This window comes from Triturus cristatus, chromosome 11 (assembly GCF_964204655.1).
Source record: "Triturus cristatus chromosome 11, aTriCri1.1, whole genome shotgun sequence".
In the NCBI taxonomy this organism is placed as follows: Eukaryota; Metazoa; Chordata; class Amphibia; order Caudata; family Salamandridae; genus Triturus; species Triturus cristatus.
Genome location: NC_140594.1, coordinates 210,387,048 through 210,406,825, shown reverse-complemented (window position 1 = coordinate 210,406,825; position 19,778 = coordinate 210,387,048). Strand labels below are relative to the sequence as shown.

The 19,778-nt window shown below is 46.0% G+C and overlaps 1 protein-coding gene across 9 annotated transcripts in view; it reads right to left on the bottom strand.

Annotated features, from left to right (window-relative positions):
- Nucleotides 1-19,778, bottom strand: part of ACACB (acetyl-CoA carboxylase beta) — a 2,187,049-nt gene that overhangs the window by 924,271 nt on the left and 1,243,000 nt on the right. For all 9 annotated transcript variants that reach the window (XM_085633342.1, XM_085633341.1, XM_085633344.1 and 6 more), the window contains 3 exons: nucleotides 17,010-17,051; nucleotides 16,705-16,920; nucleotides 13,088-13,243 (listed from right to left, as the gene is read on the bottom strand). In XM_085633342.1, the coding sequence (XP_085489468.1) occupies nucleotides 13,088-13,243; nucleotides 16,705-16,920; nucleotides 17,010-17,051 (414 nt within the window). The remainder of the gene's footprint in view (nucleotides 1-13,087; nucleotides 13,244-16,704; nucleotides 16,921-17,009; nucleotides 17,052-19,778) is intronic.

Genomic DNA, 19,778 nt, shown 5'->3' with positions numbered 1-19,778 from the left:
TAGTCTGGAGGTGGGAAACTACTTGCTAAAGCGAGCCCGCCTTCAACAGCCAGTCGTCGAGATAGGGGAAGACTGGAACCCCCAATCTGCGCAGATGAGCTGTGAACACCCGAGGGGCACTGGTGAGGCCGAAGGAGAGCACGGTGAACTGAAAGTGCTCCTGACCCACCGTGAACCGCAGGTAACGCCGGTGGGCCGGCAGTACGGGGATGTGAAAATAGGCGTCCTGCAAGTCCAACGCTACCATCCAGTCTCCAGGGTCGAGGGTAGCCAGAACCTGAGCTAAAGTTAGCATCTTGAACCGTTCCTTCCGGAGAAAGGTGTTGGCGCTCCTGAGGTCCAAGATAGGGCGTAGGCCCCCTTTGCCCTTCTTGGGAACCAGAAAGTAGTGGGAATAGCAACCACAGCCTACTTCTGGACCAGGAACGCGCTCGACAGCCTCTTTGGCCAAGAGGGCGGTAACTTCCTCCCGCAGAAGATTCAAGTGATCCTCCGATATACGGTGGCACTGCGGTGGCATGGCTGGAGGGGTCGTCTCGAAGGGAGTAGCCCCTTCGGACGATTTGCTGCACCCACCTGTCCGAAGTGATGGTGCGCCAGTGGAGCAGGTGATGGCGAACTCTGCCGCCCACTGGCGTGGAATGGACCTGAAAGCTCGGACTAGGAGGGCTTTGAGGCGGATGCTGCCGGGGTGGATGTGGACTGACCGCGCTGTCCTCTAGAACCGCCACGGCGGAACCCACGTCCGCGACCGCGTGCAGGTTGGTTCTGCGGCGGGTGGCTACGCGGACTTGAGGAGGCGCCCCTTCCTTGGCCATGAAAGGCTAGGATTATGACTAGTAGCTCCAGGTGGTTGATGTGGAATAACTTTTGCTGAGGTGTCCACCTGCACTGCATGATGTCATGAAGTAGGTAAGCTCCCCAGCCGGAGAGCGATGCATCCGCTGTCATGACTATTTGAGGAACCGGCTCGAGGAACGGTCGCCCTTTGGAAAGGTTCTTGGTGTTCCACCACTGTAGAGAGCAATGGGTACGACCATCTACTAACACCAGATCTGTTAGCTGACCTTGAGCCTGGTTCCATTGGCGTGCTAAGCACTGTTGGGAGAGGACGCATCTGGAGTCTTGCATGAGGCACTATGAATATGCAAGAGGCCATCATCCCTATTAGTTGCATGAACACTCGAGCTGGAAGAGAGTGTTGCGGTTGGAATCGGATGAGAAGAGCTTGTATGCTTGCTATCCTGGCGGAACTGGGATAGGCTAGCGCCCTTGAGGTGTCTATTATGGCACCGAGGTATTGTTGTGTATGGGACGGTTGCAGCTGGGACTTGTAGTGGTTTATTGTGAACCCCAGGTCGCGAAGTTGTTGAATAGTGGTTGAGTGTGTTGTATGCACTGATTGTATGAGCTGGCTTTTATGAGCCAGTCATCCATATATGGGAAGACATGGATGTGTTGTCTTCTTAGGTGTGCTGCCACCACCGCTAGGCACTAGGTAAACACTCTTGGTGCTGTGGTGACTCCGAATGGGAGTACTTTGAATTGATAGTGCTGACCGTCCACTACAAATCTAAGATATTTTCTGTGAGCGCTGTGAATGGGAATGTGGAAATAGGCATCCTTGAGGTCTAGAGTAGCAAGGAAGTCGCCCTGGGAAAGCAGAGGGAGGACCTGCTGAAGTGTGACCATGTGGAAGTGGCCTGAGTGTATGTATAGGTTTAGGGGTCTGAGGTCTAAAATAGGCCTTAGAGATCCGTCCTTCTTTGGTATGAGAAAATAGAGGGAGTAAACTCCCTTGTTTTGTTGGTGCAGGGGAACTGGTTCTACGGCACTTTTTTGTAGGAGGGAGATTACCTCCTGCTTTAGCAGTAACAGATGTTCTTGTGGCATTGGACGGTGTTTGGGTGGTATGGTTGAGGGGGTAGATGTTAGTTCGAGACAGTAGCCTGATTGAATTATTTGGTGCACCCACCTGTCTGAAGCGATGTTTGCCCAGGCAGGGAGGATCTGGTGGAGTCTTCCCCCGACTGGAGTGGAATGGTCTGGGGAAGTGAAGGGAAGTCATGGGGGTGGGGGTGGAGGCAGAGCGGGAGTTGTTGTTTTTGCCTGGGAGTTGTTGTTTTTGCCTCTGCCTTTGCTGTTGTTCCCCCTGTAACCACCCCTTTGGTAGCCTCTAGTAAAGGTGGATTGGGTGGGAGCCTTGTAAGAGGTGGAGGGGCTATCAGAGGAGTAGCCTCTATGTGTGCTTCTGAAGGATGAGCGACGAAAGGACCGTCTGGGACCTTGCAACTGCAAGGATCCTATAGATTTGGCCGTGTATGTATCCTTTTTCATTTTCTCAAGTGATACGTCCACATTGGGGCCAAATAGGTGTTGCTCATCAATAGAACTCTGGACTTCGGGTTTAAAACCTGCTATCCATCACCAGGCATGTCTGCGCAAAAGGACACTGGTGTTTATTGCCCTTGAGGCGGTATCTGCTACATCCAGGGCACAACGGATGGAGGTATTAGTGATGGTTTTACCCTCCTGTATGAACTCATTGGCCCTGTTTTTATACCGGTCAGGTGGGTGCTGCATTATGGACTCCAGTTCATCATAATGTGCCCTCTCATACCTGGCTAACAGCGCTTGCGTATTAGCAATGCACCAAATGTTTGCTGCCTGTGAAGCTGTGTGCTTGCCAGAGGCGTCTAGGAGTTTTGATTCCTTATCTCGTGGTGGTGCGTCACCTGATGTTTGGGAATTTGCTCTCTTCCTTGCATTAGAGACTACTAAGGAGTCTAGTGGTGCGGGCCCTTTAATGTATACTGGGTCAGTAAGAGCAGCCTTATACTTTTTTTCTATTCTCGGGTTGATGACTCGAGCTCTGACTGGTTCTTTAAAGATCTCCGGTGTATGCTTAATGACCCCTTTAAGCATGGGCAGAATTGAGGTGGATCTTTGTGTGGTATCGAAGGTGTCCATAAGAAAATCTTCGTCTACTATGTCTGTATGAAGGACAACCCCGTGGTATTGGGCAGCTCTGTGAATGAGCTGGTTGAAGCCGATATTGTCCTCTGGAGGGGAAGGCCTGGAGGGATAGATGTCATCTTGTGGGGTGTAAGTGACGTCTGGGACACTGTAATCATCCCAGGAGTCCGGGGAGCCTGTAGGGGTAGGGTCCCCAAGGGGTTGATCGTCCGCACCTCACCCTGCATCATCTGAAGTGTTGTCATCATCATCATCATCTACTGGGGTAGGTGATGGTGTAGGAGAGCGGTGTGGTGGGGGAGGAGGAGGAGGAGGAGGAGGAGGAGGAGGAGGGAGAGGAGAAGGGATCCTTATTGGAGAGGTAGCAAAGTCTCTCTTTTTCAGTGGTGGTGCAGGCGCAGGCGTTTCCAGGGGTCTTTTCTTGATGCTAAGCATTAAATGAGCAGTCTTAGGATCCTTCATAAGAGTCTTTTGGGAAGGATTTGGACGAAACAGTTCTTCTGTGGGAGGCAGATCCTTCGGAGTCGAGGTTTTTCGGTGCCTTAAGCTTTTTCGGTGTCGACTCAGCAGCTGTTCTAGGTTTGGAACCGTGTCGTTTTGTAGTGTCTTTATGCGATGGAACCGGCTGTTGTTTTTTCGGTTCCGAGGTCTTTGGCTTCGAAGAATCAGGGCCTTTTGGTGGGGGCTTTTTGGTCGGCTCCGAAGGTGTTGTCGGTGCCGAGGAACCAGTGCTAGCCTTCGACGCTGAGTGCTTTGATGTCGAAGCAGCGGTTGGCGTGGATGAGGACGAGGACTTCTTCTTCGGTGCCAGAGTTTGTTTTTCAGCACCAAGGGTAGGCTGACTCAAGCTCGAGTCACCTAATGGCTTAATAGGCTTCTTTACCGGGCCCGAAGGCGGGGCATGGGAAGCAGTGTCTCGGTGTGCACCTGGGCCTGAAGGTGAAGGTGGTACCGAAGCCTTTTTTGGTAGAGTCGAGGGGGGGTGTGGGTCGGGTTCAACATCTGTACTCACGGCCCTTTGAGCTCGAGTGATGTCTTCGACGTCGGAATCATCTGCTTCGGAGGCGCTGATGATGGCTTCTTCGACCCGACCCGACCCGGCTCAGGAACATCGACGCCCTCTTGAAAGATGTCGTCTGAGATCGAAGATTACGAGCGAGCCATTGTTCTTCGAGCTCGTCGGTCCCGGATTGTCTTCTTGGAGCGGAAGAGGCGCAAGCTGGACAGTCTCTGGCCTCGTGCTCCGGTGAGAGGCAGAGGTTGCACACCTCATGTAGGTCGGAGTGGGGAAACTTCGACCCACATCAAGGACACTTTTTGAATGGCATCCTTTCCATGAGCCGGAGATGAGGCCCAAGTAGGCCCGAAGGCCTTCGTTGACGACCGGGATCGAAGACTTCGAAGTTGAAGGGTCGCGTGGATTGGAGAACGCAAACGAAACAATACCATCGAGAAGGGAAGGATTGCGCATCGAAAGAGAAAACCGTTAACGGTTCCGAACTAGAACGCGAGAACACATCTGAGCCCGATGGCGGAAAAAAACAATCTGAGGATGGAGCTGATGCCCATGCGCACTATGATCCAAAGGAGGAGTCACATACCTCGTGACTTCCAAAGACTTTCCAAGACAAAAATAAGTGCAAACATCCGGGTCCAACACCAGATGGCGATCTATGTGTAGTGTGTAATCTGCAGCTCATATGCCTCGAATATGTACGTTTTGCTTTGTGATAGCAAATTTGTATACATTTGACAATCCACCTTGCAATCCCAGATTTTGATATAGGATTGCCTTTATGTGGTGGTGAGAAGGATACAAAAAGTTGTTTTGCAAAAAGATTTTGTTCTGTCAATATGCTCTTTTTACGTCTAGAGTATGAAGAGCTCTTTCTGCGACTGTGGTTGCGAGAAGAATACTAGCAACTCAACAGACTGATTGAGATGAAAAGGGGAGATAACTTTAGGAAGGAATTTGTCCTGAGAACCACTTTGCTATGATGGAGTTGTAAAAATGTTTCTTGAATAGTTAGTGCTTGTAGCTTGCTGACTCTTCTAAGAGATGTAATGGCCACAAGGAAAGCGACTTTCCATGTAAGAAATTGTAGCTCACATTAATGCAGAGGTTCGAATGGCGAGCCCATTAGTCTTGTGAGGACAATGTTTAAATTCCACACCGGTGAGGGTGGTACCCTAGGAGGAATAATTCTTTTAAGGCCTTCCATAAATGCTTTAATGGCAGGTACCCTGAATAATGACAAGTGTTGTCTATTTTGTAAGTAAGCTGCTATGGCAGCGAGGTGTGACCTAATAGATGTGTATGGTAGATTACACCTTTGGAGATGTAGTAGGTAACACATGATGTGCTGAATAGACACATCTAAAGGATTGATGTTGTTGTTATTACAGTATATTACAAATCTTGGCTGCATGACAGGCTCTAGTGGTGGGGTGTCTAGCCTCTTTGATAACATTCATAGAGTCAGGGGGTAGGTTAAGGTAACTAAATTCTAAGACTTCAAGAGCCAGATCGCTAGGTTGAGCTGTGCTGGGTCCGGGTGTCTGATCTCTCCACGGTTCTGTGTTAAGAGGCGTGGGGAGAGGTGTAGTTTGTGGTGTGGGACCACTGATAGTTCCAGCAGTGTTGTGTACCATGGTTGTCTGGCCCATGTTGGAGCAACTAGGATGAATGTCAGTGAGTGTTGCTGCAGTTTGCGCACCACCAATGGATGAGTGGGAGAGGCGGAAAAGCGTACGCAAATTTGCCTGACCAATTCATCCATATCACATTGCCTTTGGGACAATGGGTGTGGATATCTGGCGGCGAAGCTTGGGCATTTTGTGTTGTAATGTGTGGTGAAGAGATCTATCTGTGGCTGCCCCCACATTTGGAAAAACGGTTAAAGAACTTGTGGAGGAAGATCCCATTCGTGAATCTGTTGTGTCTGAAGACTTAACAGATCCGCTATGCTGTTTTGGACTCCTGGAACGTGTTGGGCTAGGAGAAAAATGTTTTGAGGACTAGCCCATCTCCATATGCTCTGCGCTAATTGAGAGAGCTGTAGGGAGTGTGTCCCGCCTTGTTTTTGTATACAGTACATTGCTGTCATATTGTCGGTGCGGACTAGGACAGATTTGCCTGATATTTGTTTCTGGAATGATTTTAATGCCAGAAATATTGCTAGTAACTCCAGGTGATTGATGTGGAGTAATTTTTGCTGAGGTGTCCATTTGCCTTGGACGGTATGATGTAATAGATGAGCTCCCCAGCCGGTGAGAGGCGCCTGCTGTTAGTACAATCTGTGGAACCGGCACTAAGAACGGTCGCCTTTTGGAAAGGTTTTGTGTATTCCACCAGTGCAGAGAACGATGTGTGCGGCCGTCCACCAACACAAGATCTGTCAGCTGACCTTGAGCCTGGTTCCACTGACGTGCTAAGCATTCCTGTAGGGGACGCATGTGGAGTCTGGCATGAGGTACTATGAATATGCAAGAGGCCATCATCCCTATGAGCTGCATGAACACTTGAGCTGGAAGTGAGTGTTGTAGTTAGAATTTTGTAATGAGACTTTGTATGCTTGCTATCCTGGGTGGACTGGGATATGCAAGGCCTTTTGAGGTGTTTATTGTGGCACCGAGATACTGTTGGATGTGGGACGGTTGTAGGTGAGACTTTGTGAGGTTTATGGGGAATCCTAAGTCGTGAAGTAGTTGGATTGTAGCGTGTGTGTGATTTACACACTGGCTGTATGACTTGGCTTTAATGAGCCAGTCGTCTAAGTATGGGAAGACGTTAATTTGTTGTCTTCTTAGGTGAGCTTCAACTACTGCTAGAAATGTATGTAGACTTTGGGTGCTGTGGTGACTCCGAATGGGAGAACCTTGAATTGGTAATGTTGACCGTCCACTACAAATCTGAGATATTTTTTGTGAGCGGGGTGAATGGGAATATGGAAGTAGGCGTCCTTGAGATCTAGGGTGGCAAGGAAATCGCCTTGTGTGAGCAGAGGAAGGACCTGTTGAAGTATGACCATGTGAAAATGGTCTGACTGTATGTAAAGGTTTAGGGGTCTGAGGTCCAGGATGGGTCTCACGGTTCTGTCCTTCTTTGGAATGAGGAAGTACAGGGAGTAAACTCCAGTGTTTTGCTGATGCTGGGGAACTGGTTCTATTGCATGTTTTTGTAGGAGGGAAAAGCACCTCTTGCTATAGCAGCGATAAATGTTCTGTTGACATTGGGCGCTGTCTGGGTGGTATGTTTGGGGGAGTAGAGGTGAGTTCTAGAAAATAACTGGTTTGAATGATTTGTCTCACCCACCTGTCGGTAGTGATGTTGCTCCAGACAGGTAGGAATTGTAGCAGTCTTCCCCTGACCAGAGTGGAATGGTTTGGGGGGAGTGGATGGAAGTCACTGGGTGGGGGTGGAGGCGAAGCGAGTATTGTTTGTTTTGCCTCTGCCTTTGTTATTATTGCCTCTGCAGCCTCCTCTATGATAACCTCTGGTGAAGGTTGTTTGGGTGGGACTTTTGTAGGACGTGGAGGGGTTGTCAGAGGAATAACCTCTAGAGGTACCCTTATAAGAAGAGCGACGAAAAGAACGTCTGGGGGCTTGAGATTGTAAGGCTCCCATTGATTTGGCGGTGTCAGTGTCTTTTTTCATCTTTTCTAAAGATGAATCTACAGCAGGGCCAAATAAATGTTCCTGATCGAAGGGTTGGTTGAGTATGGAACTTTGTACTTCTGGTTTAAACCCTGAAATGCGTAGCCATGCATGTCTATGTAAAAGAACACTTGTGTTGATGGCTCAGGAGGCGGTGTCTGCCACATCTAGAGGACAACGAATGGAGGTATTGGTTAGAAGTTTACCCTCCTGAATGAGGTAATTGGCTGTTGTCTTGTACTTATCTGGAAGATGTTGTAATAGGGTCTCTAGTTCGTCATAGTGTGTCCTATCATATCAAGCCAGCAAGGCTTGTGTGTTTGCAATTCGCCAAATGTTGGCTGCATGTGACGCTGTCCTTTTGCCAGAGGCGTCCAACAGTTTTGACTCCTTATCGGAGGTGGAGCATCGCCTGATGTTTGGGAGTTAGCCCTTTTCCTGGCGTTGGAGACCACTAAGGAATCCAAAGGGATCTGACCTTTGATATAAACAGGGTCAGCTGGGGCAGATTTATATTTATTTTCTATTCTGGGGTTAAAATCCCTAGTCCTTACGGAATCTTTGAACACCTCAGGTGCGTGTTTAATTACCCCCCTTTAATATATGGAGAACAGAAGTGGATCTTTGAGATGTGTCAAATGTGTCCATTAGAAAATCTTCTTCTACAGGGTCTGTGTGGAGATTTACCCCGTGGTAAGTGGCAGCACTGTGTATGAGCTGTGTGAACCCCATAGTGTCTTCTGGAGGGGAAGGTCTAGAAGGATATATATCTTCCTGTGGTACATCAGGGACATCTGGTATGCCATAGTTGTCCCATGGGTCCCCAGGGGAATCAGGATGACTGGGTTCCTCTAAAGGTTCATTGTCTCCTCCGTCCTCAGAGGTATCATCATCATCGTCCTGTGGTGGAGGAGATGGTGAGGGGAGAGGAGATGGGGTAGGAGAGTGGTGTGGAGGGGGAGACAGAGGAGGAGGTGGAGATGGAACAATGAGAGGAGATGTGGCAATGTCTCTCTTCTTTGGTGGTAATGGAGCCGGTACAGGCGTGTCCATTTTCCTTTTCCTGGAGCTGATTATGAGTTGACCTGTTTTGAGGTCTTTTAGAAGAGTTTTTTAGTTTGGGTCAGGTTGGAAAAGCTATTCTTATGGAGGTTGTTGCTTCGGTGCCGATTTTTTCGGTTCCGAATGTTTACATGGCACCGGTTCTGGAGCTTGTTTACATTGCTTAGGCTTGGGATCCTTAGGTTTCTCTGGTTCCGAAGGAGTCTTTGAAACCGATTGTTTGTTCGACTCCAAGGGTTTTTTTGGGTCCGAAGGTTGAGTGTCTGTGCTCTTCGGAAGCGTTTTTTTGGTTGGTTCCGATGTTTGGTACCAGGAGGTTTCGGTGCCGAATGCACCGATGTGGAACTAGTTGTCGGCACGGAGGGGAACGGCAGTTTCTTTTTGGGTGCCGGGGACGGTGTTTCAGCATGGACGACAGGCTGACTCGATCCAGAGTGACCTGAAGGCTTGTTTGTTGACTTCTTTGCCGGGCTCGAAGGCGGGGAGTGGGAAGTTTTGTCCCGGTGTGCACCCAGGCCCGAAGATGAAGGTGTTACCGAAACCTTTTTGGGGCTGGGTGGGGGGAGAGGGTCGACGTCAGTACTCACAACCCGCTGCCCTGGAGTGATGTCTTCGATGTCGGAGACGTCGGCTTCGGAAGCAATGATGACGCTTTTGGGGCTGGGTGGGGGGAGAGAGTCGACGTCAGTACTCACAACCCGCTGCCCTGGAGTGATGTCTTCGATGTCGGAGACGTCGGCTTCGGAAGCAATGATGACGCCTTCTTCGACCCGCTCCTGCTCTGGTACATCGATGCCCTCTTGGAAGATGTCGTCCGGAATGGATATTGAGGATCGAGCCATGTTCCTTCGAGCTCGACGATCCCGGATTGTTTTCTTGGAGCGGAAAGAGGCGCAAGCTGGACAGTCTTTGGCCTCGTGCTCTGGCAAAAGGTAGAGGTCACACACCTCATGTAAATCTGTGTGTGGAAATTTTTATCCACACTGAGGACACTTTTTAAAAGGAGTCCTTTCCATGAGCCTGGTCTAATGGCGTAGGTAGGACCGAGGGCCTGTGTCGAGGACCGGAATCGACGGTTTCGATTTTGTAGAGATGCGTGTTGAATAGGGAACGCGATAGAGACAATACCGGAGAAAGGGTAAAGGATTGCGTGTCGAAAGTTAGATCGGTAGCGGCCCCGAACTGGAGCGCGACGAACACATGCGAGCCCAATGGCGGAAAAAACAATTGGACGATGGAGTCGATGTCCATGCGCACTATTGTCCAAAGGAGGAGCCACCTATCTTGTGACTTCCAAAGACTTTACAGGACAACAACAAAGTGCGAACCTTTCGGGCCCAACACCAGATGGCGATCTATGCATAAGTGTATGATTTACAGCTCATATGCCTCGAACATATTGTTTACCCGACAGAACCGATTGTTGTTACATAACACTAGATTTCCCAGGTTCTGCGGGATACTGGGTCACCCCATTAATCTTAACGGCAGTTGGGTTCAAAGCACCAATCTCTCCTATCACACTCACCAAAATGTTTCTTGAATATGAATTTACCTTGAAAAACAAAGACAAGAGGCATTAAACAAAATAGGAACAGTTTGTTTAATCAAACACTAAGGCCGGGAGTGCAGCATACAGAAACGGGTCTGAGGACTGACTCAAAGTACAATCATTTTGAATATCTTTTTATAAATTTCTTGAAGCATCATAAAACAATTCATAGATCGTGTTCAAGAGTGGAATGTGGGTTTTGTCATAAAACCATAAATTACTCCAACCTGGTGACAAATGTAGGTGGGTGGACACAATGAGGGCTAGTGGGTAACGTGTCCCAATGTGTGGCATGGGGATGGGGATATAAAAGTATCATAGTTGTTATGCATGGAAGTTTCGGGTGATCTGTCAAGGGAGGGCTGAGACACAAGGGGGGGGGGGTCAAAAAAGATGCGTTTCCCATGTTAATTCCCATAGGACTTGTCAACACGCCTCCAGCCGGAACCGCTGGACAGAATTAAACCAAATTTGGCAGAAAGGTGGATTTGGTGACGCACAACTGCTTTTTGTTATTTGGTGTAAATCTGTTCAGTAGTTGTTGAGAAATATTGGTGAAAAAATATATTCACAGTCACCCTTAGTTTTATTTAGATACTCGAAACACCCACTCACAGAGACTCACACACCTAATGACAGACCCATTCATACACCCCTCACACTCCCACTCACAGACCCACTCAGACTCATGCATTCATTCGTAGACCCACTGAGACACTTGTACACTCACTACCAATCCCACTGAGAAACTCACACTTCGCTCACAGACCCACTCAGGCACTCACACACCCACCCACAGACGAACTTGGACACTCACACACCCACTCACAGACCCACTCAGAGACTAATGGAGGCACTCTCAGAGGAGTCACTCACAGACCAAGTTGGAAACTCATGCAACCACTCAGAGACTTACTCACACACCCACTCAGACACTTATTCATCCAGTCACAGATCTACTGAGAGACTCATGAATTCACTCACAGACCCACTCAGACACTCACACCCACTCACGGATCCACTCAGACACTTATGCATCCACTTACAGACCCATTCAAACACTCTAAGACTCATTCAAATAAGTATGCACTGTAACACCTACTCACAGACCCTCTCAGAGACTTACACATTCACTCAGACAGTTACTCATGCACCCTCTCACAGACCTACTAATGCACTAAGTCACAGACCTACTAATGCACTGAGTCACAAACTCAGACACTTATGCCCCTACTATAATGACCATTCAGACACTAATGCATCCAATCATAGACCCCATTAAGACACTTATGTAAGTACTCACTCACCCTAATGCACCCCATTCATAGTTACGACTCAAACAGTTATATATGATATCATAGACAGATTGAGAGAGTGATGCATGTTGTTTTTGAGCTGGTTAGATAGTAATGTATGGAGTGTGATGGTCAGAATAATTTGTTTACTTAATGTGCTATTGTCCGTTGAATTTCTGCTTTTGGTTTGCGATTTCGATATGTAAATAAGAGAAAAAGCCAGCACACTCCTAAAACATATTAACATTCAAGATCAAATGTTTAGTTTGATATTTTCGATATTACAAAAAGAATATATAATTAAATTAGCCAACCGTATTTAAAAGACAAAAAGAAAACCTGCAACAGCCTTATACTTTTAATTAATATTAAAAAAATACATATTCAGTGAGAAACTGAAATATTATTGGGATGTTAACCTTTCAAAACAACATTAAAAAAACCTTATAAAAAGTACTGAAAACATGAAAGGTTATAGGAATGTTATAGTGACAAAATACAACTCAAAGAACCATAAAAATCACTGGAAAAACCAAATGTTACAGAGACATTATAGTTAAAAAATTAGATTAAAAAACTCTCAAAATTCAATAAGTATAGCAAAGATTATAGGGGCGTTATAGTAAGGAAATGGATTTTAAGAAAATTTTTAAAAACTTAGAAATTCACTGATAAAAGTAAAGTTTACAAAAAGACGTTACAGTTAGGAAATAGAATTTTAAAAAACCTTAGAAATTCACTGAAAAAAACAGGGAAGTTACAGTTAGGCTGACATTTCACTTGTACAAAACAAGAGAAATTCAGCAGTTATAGTTGCCGGAGCCCCCGCAATGCACTGCTAATGACCTCACATATAACATCACTCATGACATGGTCAGTGATATATCAAATGACATCACTGATGACATCTCAAAAGACATCACTGATGACCCAATGGGAACAAATAATTTTCTTATTTTAAGTGTATCGTTTCTTTACTTTGTCTTTTTTGCTCTGACTTTACAACACCTTTTGCACTAACTGACCCAAATTAGAAAGAATGCAATAAATAAAGTCTTATACTTCAAAGCATCAGGGCCAGATTTCACTAATATTCACTTTAACCCCTTGCATGCCCGCCCCTTTCCCCGCCCAGTGCCGCGCTTTGTATTAGCGGGCGGAGTTCATGACGAGCTGGACTCGTCATGGGCACAGCGCCACCGCAGCCCATGACGAGTCCAGCTCGTCATGGGCACTGAAGGGGTTAAAGAAAAGGTCAATATTGTGAATTCCTAAGCTTAGGAGCAAATCATTAAACTTCACTTAAACTGAAAAAGTGTAAAAGTTCAAGAAGAGGGAAAACAAACTATTGTGGTGCAGAGGATCTGACATTTTTACAGATGTTGGCTTGAATGTAAGAATTATACACAGGAAGACTCACTGAAGCCTTACTGCTGCACTAACTGTATGATTATACTCCGCCAGCCAGCAGGTGGTGGTAAGTATTAAGTGCTTGTTAACATTGATGTTGAACATATTCTTGGGTATTAAATAAAAAAATACTACCTTTGATGGGTCCATGATAACAGTAGGTACAAAGTTTAGGAAGATGTGGTTGCAGTCAGTGCGCACACTTGTGTTATTAAATGCCACCTCTAGCTCATCCATGGCCTCCAGCAGCAAGCGTTCACCTTCATTTTGGAGATATTCAAAAGAAGCTTCCTGCAAAGATTGTTAACAAATATTCAGTCAATATTTCTAATATCCCTACATCCCACTTCATAACTCACTACGTTATGCACTAACCTTACTAGTCGAATAAAAATGCTAACAAACATTTGCGTTTTAGAATTGTAGCCTGAACTTGAATTTTTATCATACGCAGCTTAGAAAGGCAGACCATGCTGCAGACGTCTGTAAGGCCACAACATGTACCGCATGTAAAGTGGGTCTATCAGACTGGTTAAGTGGACAGACAATCAATTGCTAGAGAGATACATAAGTAGACTGTATATAAAGACAGATGGGGCGAGTGAGAAAGAGGACATATTGAACATGACTTTACCAGAAAATAAACAGCAACTTCAGGATAAAAAAAAGATGAAAGATAAACGTTAACAGTGTCTGTGTTTTTTTTTTACCAAGACTTAGCAAACTGTAATCAGAATATATTTTAACATATGAATGTGAGATGGTCCCAGGTGGGGAACCTTAACCTTATTATTCGTGAGAATACGGAAGCAATAACATATTCTGAAAAGAAGCATTCCTGAAAGCCAGTATAATTACAGAAATTAGGGATGAGGATCTGGAGAAAAAACAGTGCCTGGCAAGCCCAGTTATTATTGGGCAACAGCACATCCAAATACAATTTGCAGTTTTGCAACCTAGCCACAATGATCAAAGATGACAACCAACCGGGCAAACCTGCTTCTGAGTGTGCCTCCTACCGTCCTATATTGCTGCTCAATGCAGAGGCAAAGATCCTTGTGAAGCTCCTGGCGTCTAGGCTAACGACACACTTACCAGAAATCGTGCACCCGGATTAATCTGGTTTCATGCCCGGCAGAAGCACAGCCCTCAATTTGAGGCGCTTACATGGCGTGTTGGCTCGAGTGGAGCAATTACAGGAACCAGCGGTGCTGCTCTCCTTGGACGCGCAAATGGCGTTCGATATGGTTGAGTGGCCCTTCCTGTTTGCAGTGCTACTGCACCTGGGCTTTGGACCCAAATTTTGTGCCTGGGTCCGGCTCCTTTATACCAGACCAATGGCCCACGTCGCTGCTAACAGGCATATGTCCGAAGATTTCCCCCTGACGCGTGGCACGCGCCAGGGATGCCCCCTGTTGCCACTGCTCTTCGCGCTGGAGCCCTTGGCGGCATGGATACGCTGGGAGCCCATGATACGGGGACTCCAGTGGTCGAATGACTGGGAAGACCGCGTCTCCCTTTATGCTGATGATGTGTTGCTCTATCTGTCTTCCTCGCGACGCTCTATACTGACATTACTCAACATTTGCGGGGTCTTCGGAAGAGCATCCGGCTACACCATAAACTGGTCCAAATCGATAATGTATGTGCTGCGCGGCCCTCCTCCACGACTCCCAGCGGACTGCCCACTCCAAACAGCGGAGGGATCATTTAAGTATCTGGGTATTTACATCACTGCGGATCCAACAGACTTCCTAAAACAGAATTTACAACCCCCACTAGACCGCCTTGAGCGGGACGTGCGTCACTGGGGTGTGCTGCCACTAACTCTACTGGGGAAAGCTGCCCTATTTAAAATGATGGCCCTGCCTAGATTCGTGTATGTATTGGAAAATACGCCATGTCGCATACCACCAGCGTACTTCCGCACAATTGCGGCACAGGTAACTAGCCTTCTGTGGGGTGGCAGACCGCTGCGAATAGCACAGTCCAAATTAACTTGCAGCTGGTATGATGGAGGGATAGCGCTTCCTAATATCCAACTCTATTACTGGGCGGCGCAGCTGAAGGTAATTAATCAATGGCTTCATGCTCCGTGGACAGACCCCGCATTTAAGGCAGATAGGGACATACTAGGCAAGAGAGGTGTGTTGTCACCCCTGTATGACGGTAAACTGGCTCCAACGCTCATTGGTCCACTTAGACAGACCGTCGCCATCTGGCATGCGGCACAGGCCAAGCTAGGGTGGCGCGGGATCTTGACCCAACTCACACCTTTGTGGGACACAAAGCAACTCGGAAAACTTAGAAGCAGCAGGGCTTTGATAATTGGGACAGTATCGGGATTTCCACGGTGGGCGATATGTGGCACAAGGGTGAAATATTTACATTCGCACGTCTTCAACAGCAATACGAACTGGCGTCCTCAGAGTGGTTCCGATATACACAAATTAAACATGCCTTACTATCGAGACTAACACCTGACACGACAATACCAGAGGCATCGCCCTTGGAGGATAGATTATTGACGGACTACATGCCAAAGAAGGTCACATCACTCACATACCGCAAACAGGTAAACAACCTGCCGGACCCAACGGGTCCTCTCCGGGAGAAATGGTCCCGTGATATAGGCGAGTTTGACGAGCCGGAATGGCGGGAAGCACTGGCTTTGCCGCGAGAGGCGGGTATACCCTCAAGGCTCCGGCTGATACAGCTCCGCATTCTGCACCGCTCATACTACACCAGGTACACTCTACACAGCATAGGTAGCACAATGCATCCGTTCTGCTTGCGCGGCTGCGGGGAGGTGGGGAATTTCTTTCACACCATATGGGAATGTCCCGTAATCCAAGAATACTGGAAGCAAGTGATGCGGACACTGTCCCAGTCGGGAGGCGTGTCGCTAGTGCCGGAACCTAGACGCTGCCTACTGAATGTATGGGAACCCAACGACCTCACTCGTCAGGCACAGAGCTGGGCTACGTTGGGGATTATGATAGCTAAGCGCAACATCGCTCAAAAATGGGGAATAGGGGAGACGCCAAAGCTATCCGCATGGGGAAAAGACATGGACGAGGCCATGCTAGCTGAAAGATCGGCCTTCATTAGGGGGGATGCCCTCATAAGTGGAGTAAAGTATGGGGGGCATGGAATAAATTCAGAGGTGACATATGTGACCCGCCTTCAGATCAAGACGGTGAAACCTCGGACTCGGACTGATGGGGACAGACTCCGGGGATGGCGCGCGGGGTGTAGATATTAGAGATGTAAAGTAGCGAGAAAATGTTTTTGAGGGATTGTCTCTAACATCCAATATTGTATTGTTTTATATTGTGGAAACACTGCATATCCAACTGCTATTCTGTATTACAACTAATAAAAATAAATAAAAAAATAAAAAAAGATGACAACCAGTCACAGGCTAGGTCAATATTTTCCTTTCACATGCTACTGAAAGAGATCAGTGATAGACTGGAAAACTGGTGTAGTGTTTAGAGTCACTGCACTCCGAATGTTCTTGTCAAAAGCTTCGAAGAGAGGCTAACAGTTTAGGCAAAAGACTCAAGAGTGGCAATTAAAGGTTTAGGAACCTGAAAAAGCTTTATAATGTACGGAATTATCTAGAAGCAGACAATATGTAATAGAAAAAATGAAGAAAATCAAGTAACAACCTGTAAAGATGTTTTATGCTGCTTAGTGTGGATGACCACTTAAAATAACAGAAATGATCATTAATGCAGGATATTTACCTTTGTAATGAGGTCAGAGTGTCGAAGTATCGCACGTATAAAAAACCTGTAATCTGTAACTTCAATGCCTGCCTCGACTTTGGCAGCTCCAAGATAAAGGTGCATCTTGTGATTGGCACACGGCACAGCTTTCAGGTCAAAATTCCGCATACGATTTAACTCCAGCTGGAAAGCAAGTGCCGGCTCTAAGTGTCGATAAATCCGATCTTCAGCAAACTGCAAAAAATCCAAATATGTATTTAGCTCACTGGCCCCAACTACACAAATATGGCATTTAAGAGCTAAATTAAGAATGACAGACAAACCTCGTCTCGTGCCCTAAAGGTGAAAAATTTCGGGAATTCTCTCTGTAGCATAAGAAAAAAGAGAATATCATTATTACTTAAACATAAAAAATTGGGTGGTTTGTTAACATGGTTCTCTACTTCTTACTAAAGGAGCAAGAAATTCCATTACAATTGGGTATTTATGACTAAATGCTAACTTCAGCAATGACAAAGTAGTAAACACCATGGACTTTTCTCAGAAAAACATTTGACAGGAGAAAGACATAAGAGGGTTCAGCATAACTTGGTAGACAAGACCCCAAAAGAAGAGCTGCTCAAACTGCTTCACAAATATATAAATACAGGTTTATGACAAAAAAATATGTTAAGATGTGACAATCTCCTTGAAGAAGCATAGTGTTCCTTCTACTCTTTTTCTTTTATGTCAGCTTTGCATTTTTGTTGTCTGAAAAACTTGGTTCTTGTTCTCCTTGTATGCCCACGGAATCCAATCAACCATGTGTCAGGACACTCTTTAAAAAGCTAAAAAACAACTTCCAAAATGGAAGCAGAAATGTCATTTAGCTTGATATAAATAGGCAAATTTAGTAGAAAAATTAGCTTGCAAGAGATGCAGAACCAACTCAAAGAACCCTTCCAATGTTTAATGTAAGGATAACCTTATTTGGAATTACAGCGCATTGTGTCTTAAATGTTCGTGTGCAGTAATCTAATTTGAAATCTGATAGGTCAATGTAGTTAATAGGTTTGTGCGCCATAACATTCCACTGTTTATTGGTTTAGAATATAAAACTATACAAATAAGCAGACTACATTAACATTTGTTACAATAGACCTGAAGAGAATAGTATAAGAAAACAAAACATTTTCTAGCAATTACAGTTCAAAAGAAAAATGTATATTATTTTGGCATGGATTCCAGCTCTTTCAAGTAAATTAACAGTCCCAGAACTCTGTAGGCATCACAGACCACATGCACCTGTGATGTCAAGCAATGGGAGCTGACCCAATCTAAATAATAACGATAGCTGTGAGGCCACATGGGGATTTTGTTCATTTGTCATAAAATCCACAATAATTGCAATTTCCCTCAACTCGCTATTCGGACGCCCTTTAAACCAGGATCAAGAAAAAGTCTGCTTTTAGCTAAGCTAACCGGAGGCACATTGCCATTAGTTTCTTAATCTAGAAATTGGAAGTTATGAAAACTGGATCACAGGAACCACAGCCCGTAAACACTTTTCATTAGAATAAAGTATGTCATAATACAATTGCCTGGAGAGCTTGGAAATGAACAAGGATAAAATCTAGCTCAAATGGAAAGGTATGCACAGGTATTAAGATCTTTAAACAGAATTTCTTTCAAGAGCATGATGTCAGTGAAATTCACAATCTTCAAATCCTAGCAGGAATGAGCGCGATACACTGAACCATAAGTTACATTTTCCTAAATTTCAACCAATAATTTGCAAGGGGAGAGGAGTTGGCCTAACGGCTAGGGCGGTCGACCTCGAATCTGGGGAACCAGGTTCGAGTCTCGGCAATGACGCTGAACATCCTGTGATTCTGGCCAAATCACTTAACCTCCCCGTGCCTAACAAAAATGAATGTCCTCTCATGTAACGCAACTGGTGCTATGTAAAGCGCTCTGATACCCGATACTGGGTCAAGTTTGCACTATATAAAACTCAGTTGAAAAAGAAGGGTACATCTGGCCACTTCACAAAAAGTTCACCTCAACTTATCATCAAACTGTTTCACCAAATAAAGATATTTTTCTACCTGCACAAACCTTGAAATACTAATGCACAAAGACCTTTCATGATATTGTTTTAACGAAGACCATGATCTAGCTGTAATTGATGTTAAATGTATTTTATTGCAATATAAGACTAAAGTGGTCTGTGAACACTTAAGAGAAAATTTAGAGTGATCAAAAAGGCAATAACTTCAGCATATTATGGGGCAGGCAGAGTAGTCCTCCCAATCATAGGAGGATGTTCATCTACAGCATGTAAGATGACTTCTGGATCAGTAAAGAATAAATTAAACAAAAGGGTTGTTAGCATGCAGCCTGGTATAACGACGCAAACTGTGAACCTGTTTAATCGATACCTCGTTCGGCCCAGGCTTAATGAATTTTTACAAAACAGTTTCTCTTTGAGCAAATGGCAAAGAAGAAACAGTTACTTACCTTTTAAAGTCAAGGTTGAACTTTTTAGTTTTAGGCAACGGAATCACCAACACTTCCCTGGCCGATAATGGAAGCTGTTCTTCTCTAAAGCTGCAGCATACATTTGCTCCAGCTTCGGGGCTAAAATCTCTATGAAGGCGGTATAAAATTCGGCCAGGGAGACAGTCTGGTCCTGGCGTCTTCCCCTGCACCATTTCTTTAATGCCACATTCCTTGTAAGGCAACTGGCGGTGCCAAGATCTCCCGAGTAGTGCGGTCTAATGTCTGTAAGCCCAATCCCTCCAGGTACGCGACTGTCTTGTACCTCCGAGCTTCGCCCGGGGCTCCATAAAGCCGCTCATAATACTCCCTAAATATGTTATTGATGCCTTTCGGGAGTGGATCATTTGGCAAGTAGAATCTAGGATTATGGGAATCTCTAGCCTAATCAATCATGCCAACAACCTCCCTGCTCTGCCGCCCTCTACATGCTGCCATTCTTTGTAGGTTCGGGTGTCTAGTGTCCGCAGCCTATCCCATGCGGAGTTATAAGCACTCTTCACGTCCGCCAGGTGTCTCTGAGTGTCAGTTCCTCCCCCAGTCCTCCTATCTAA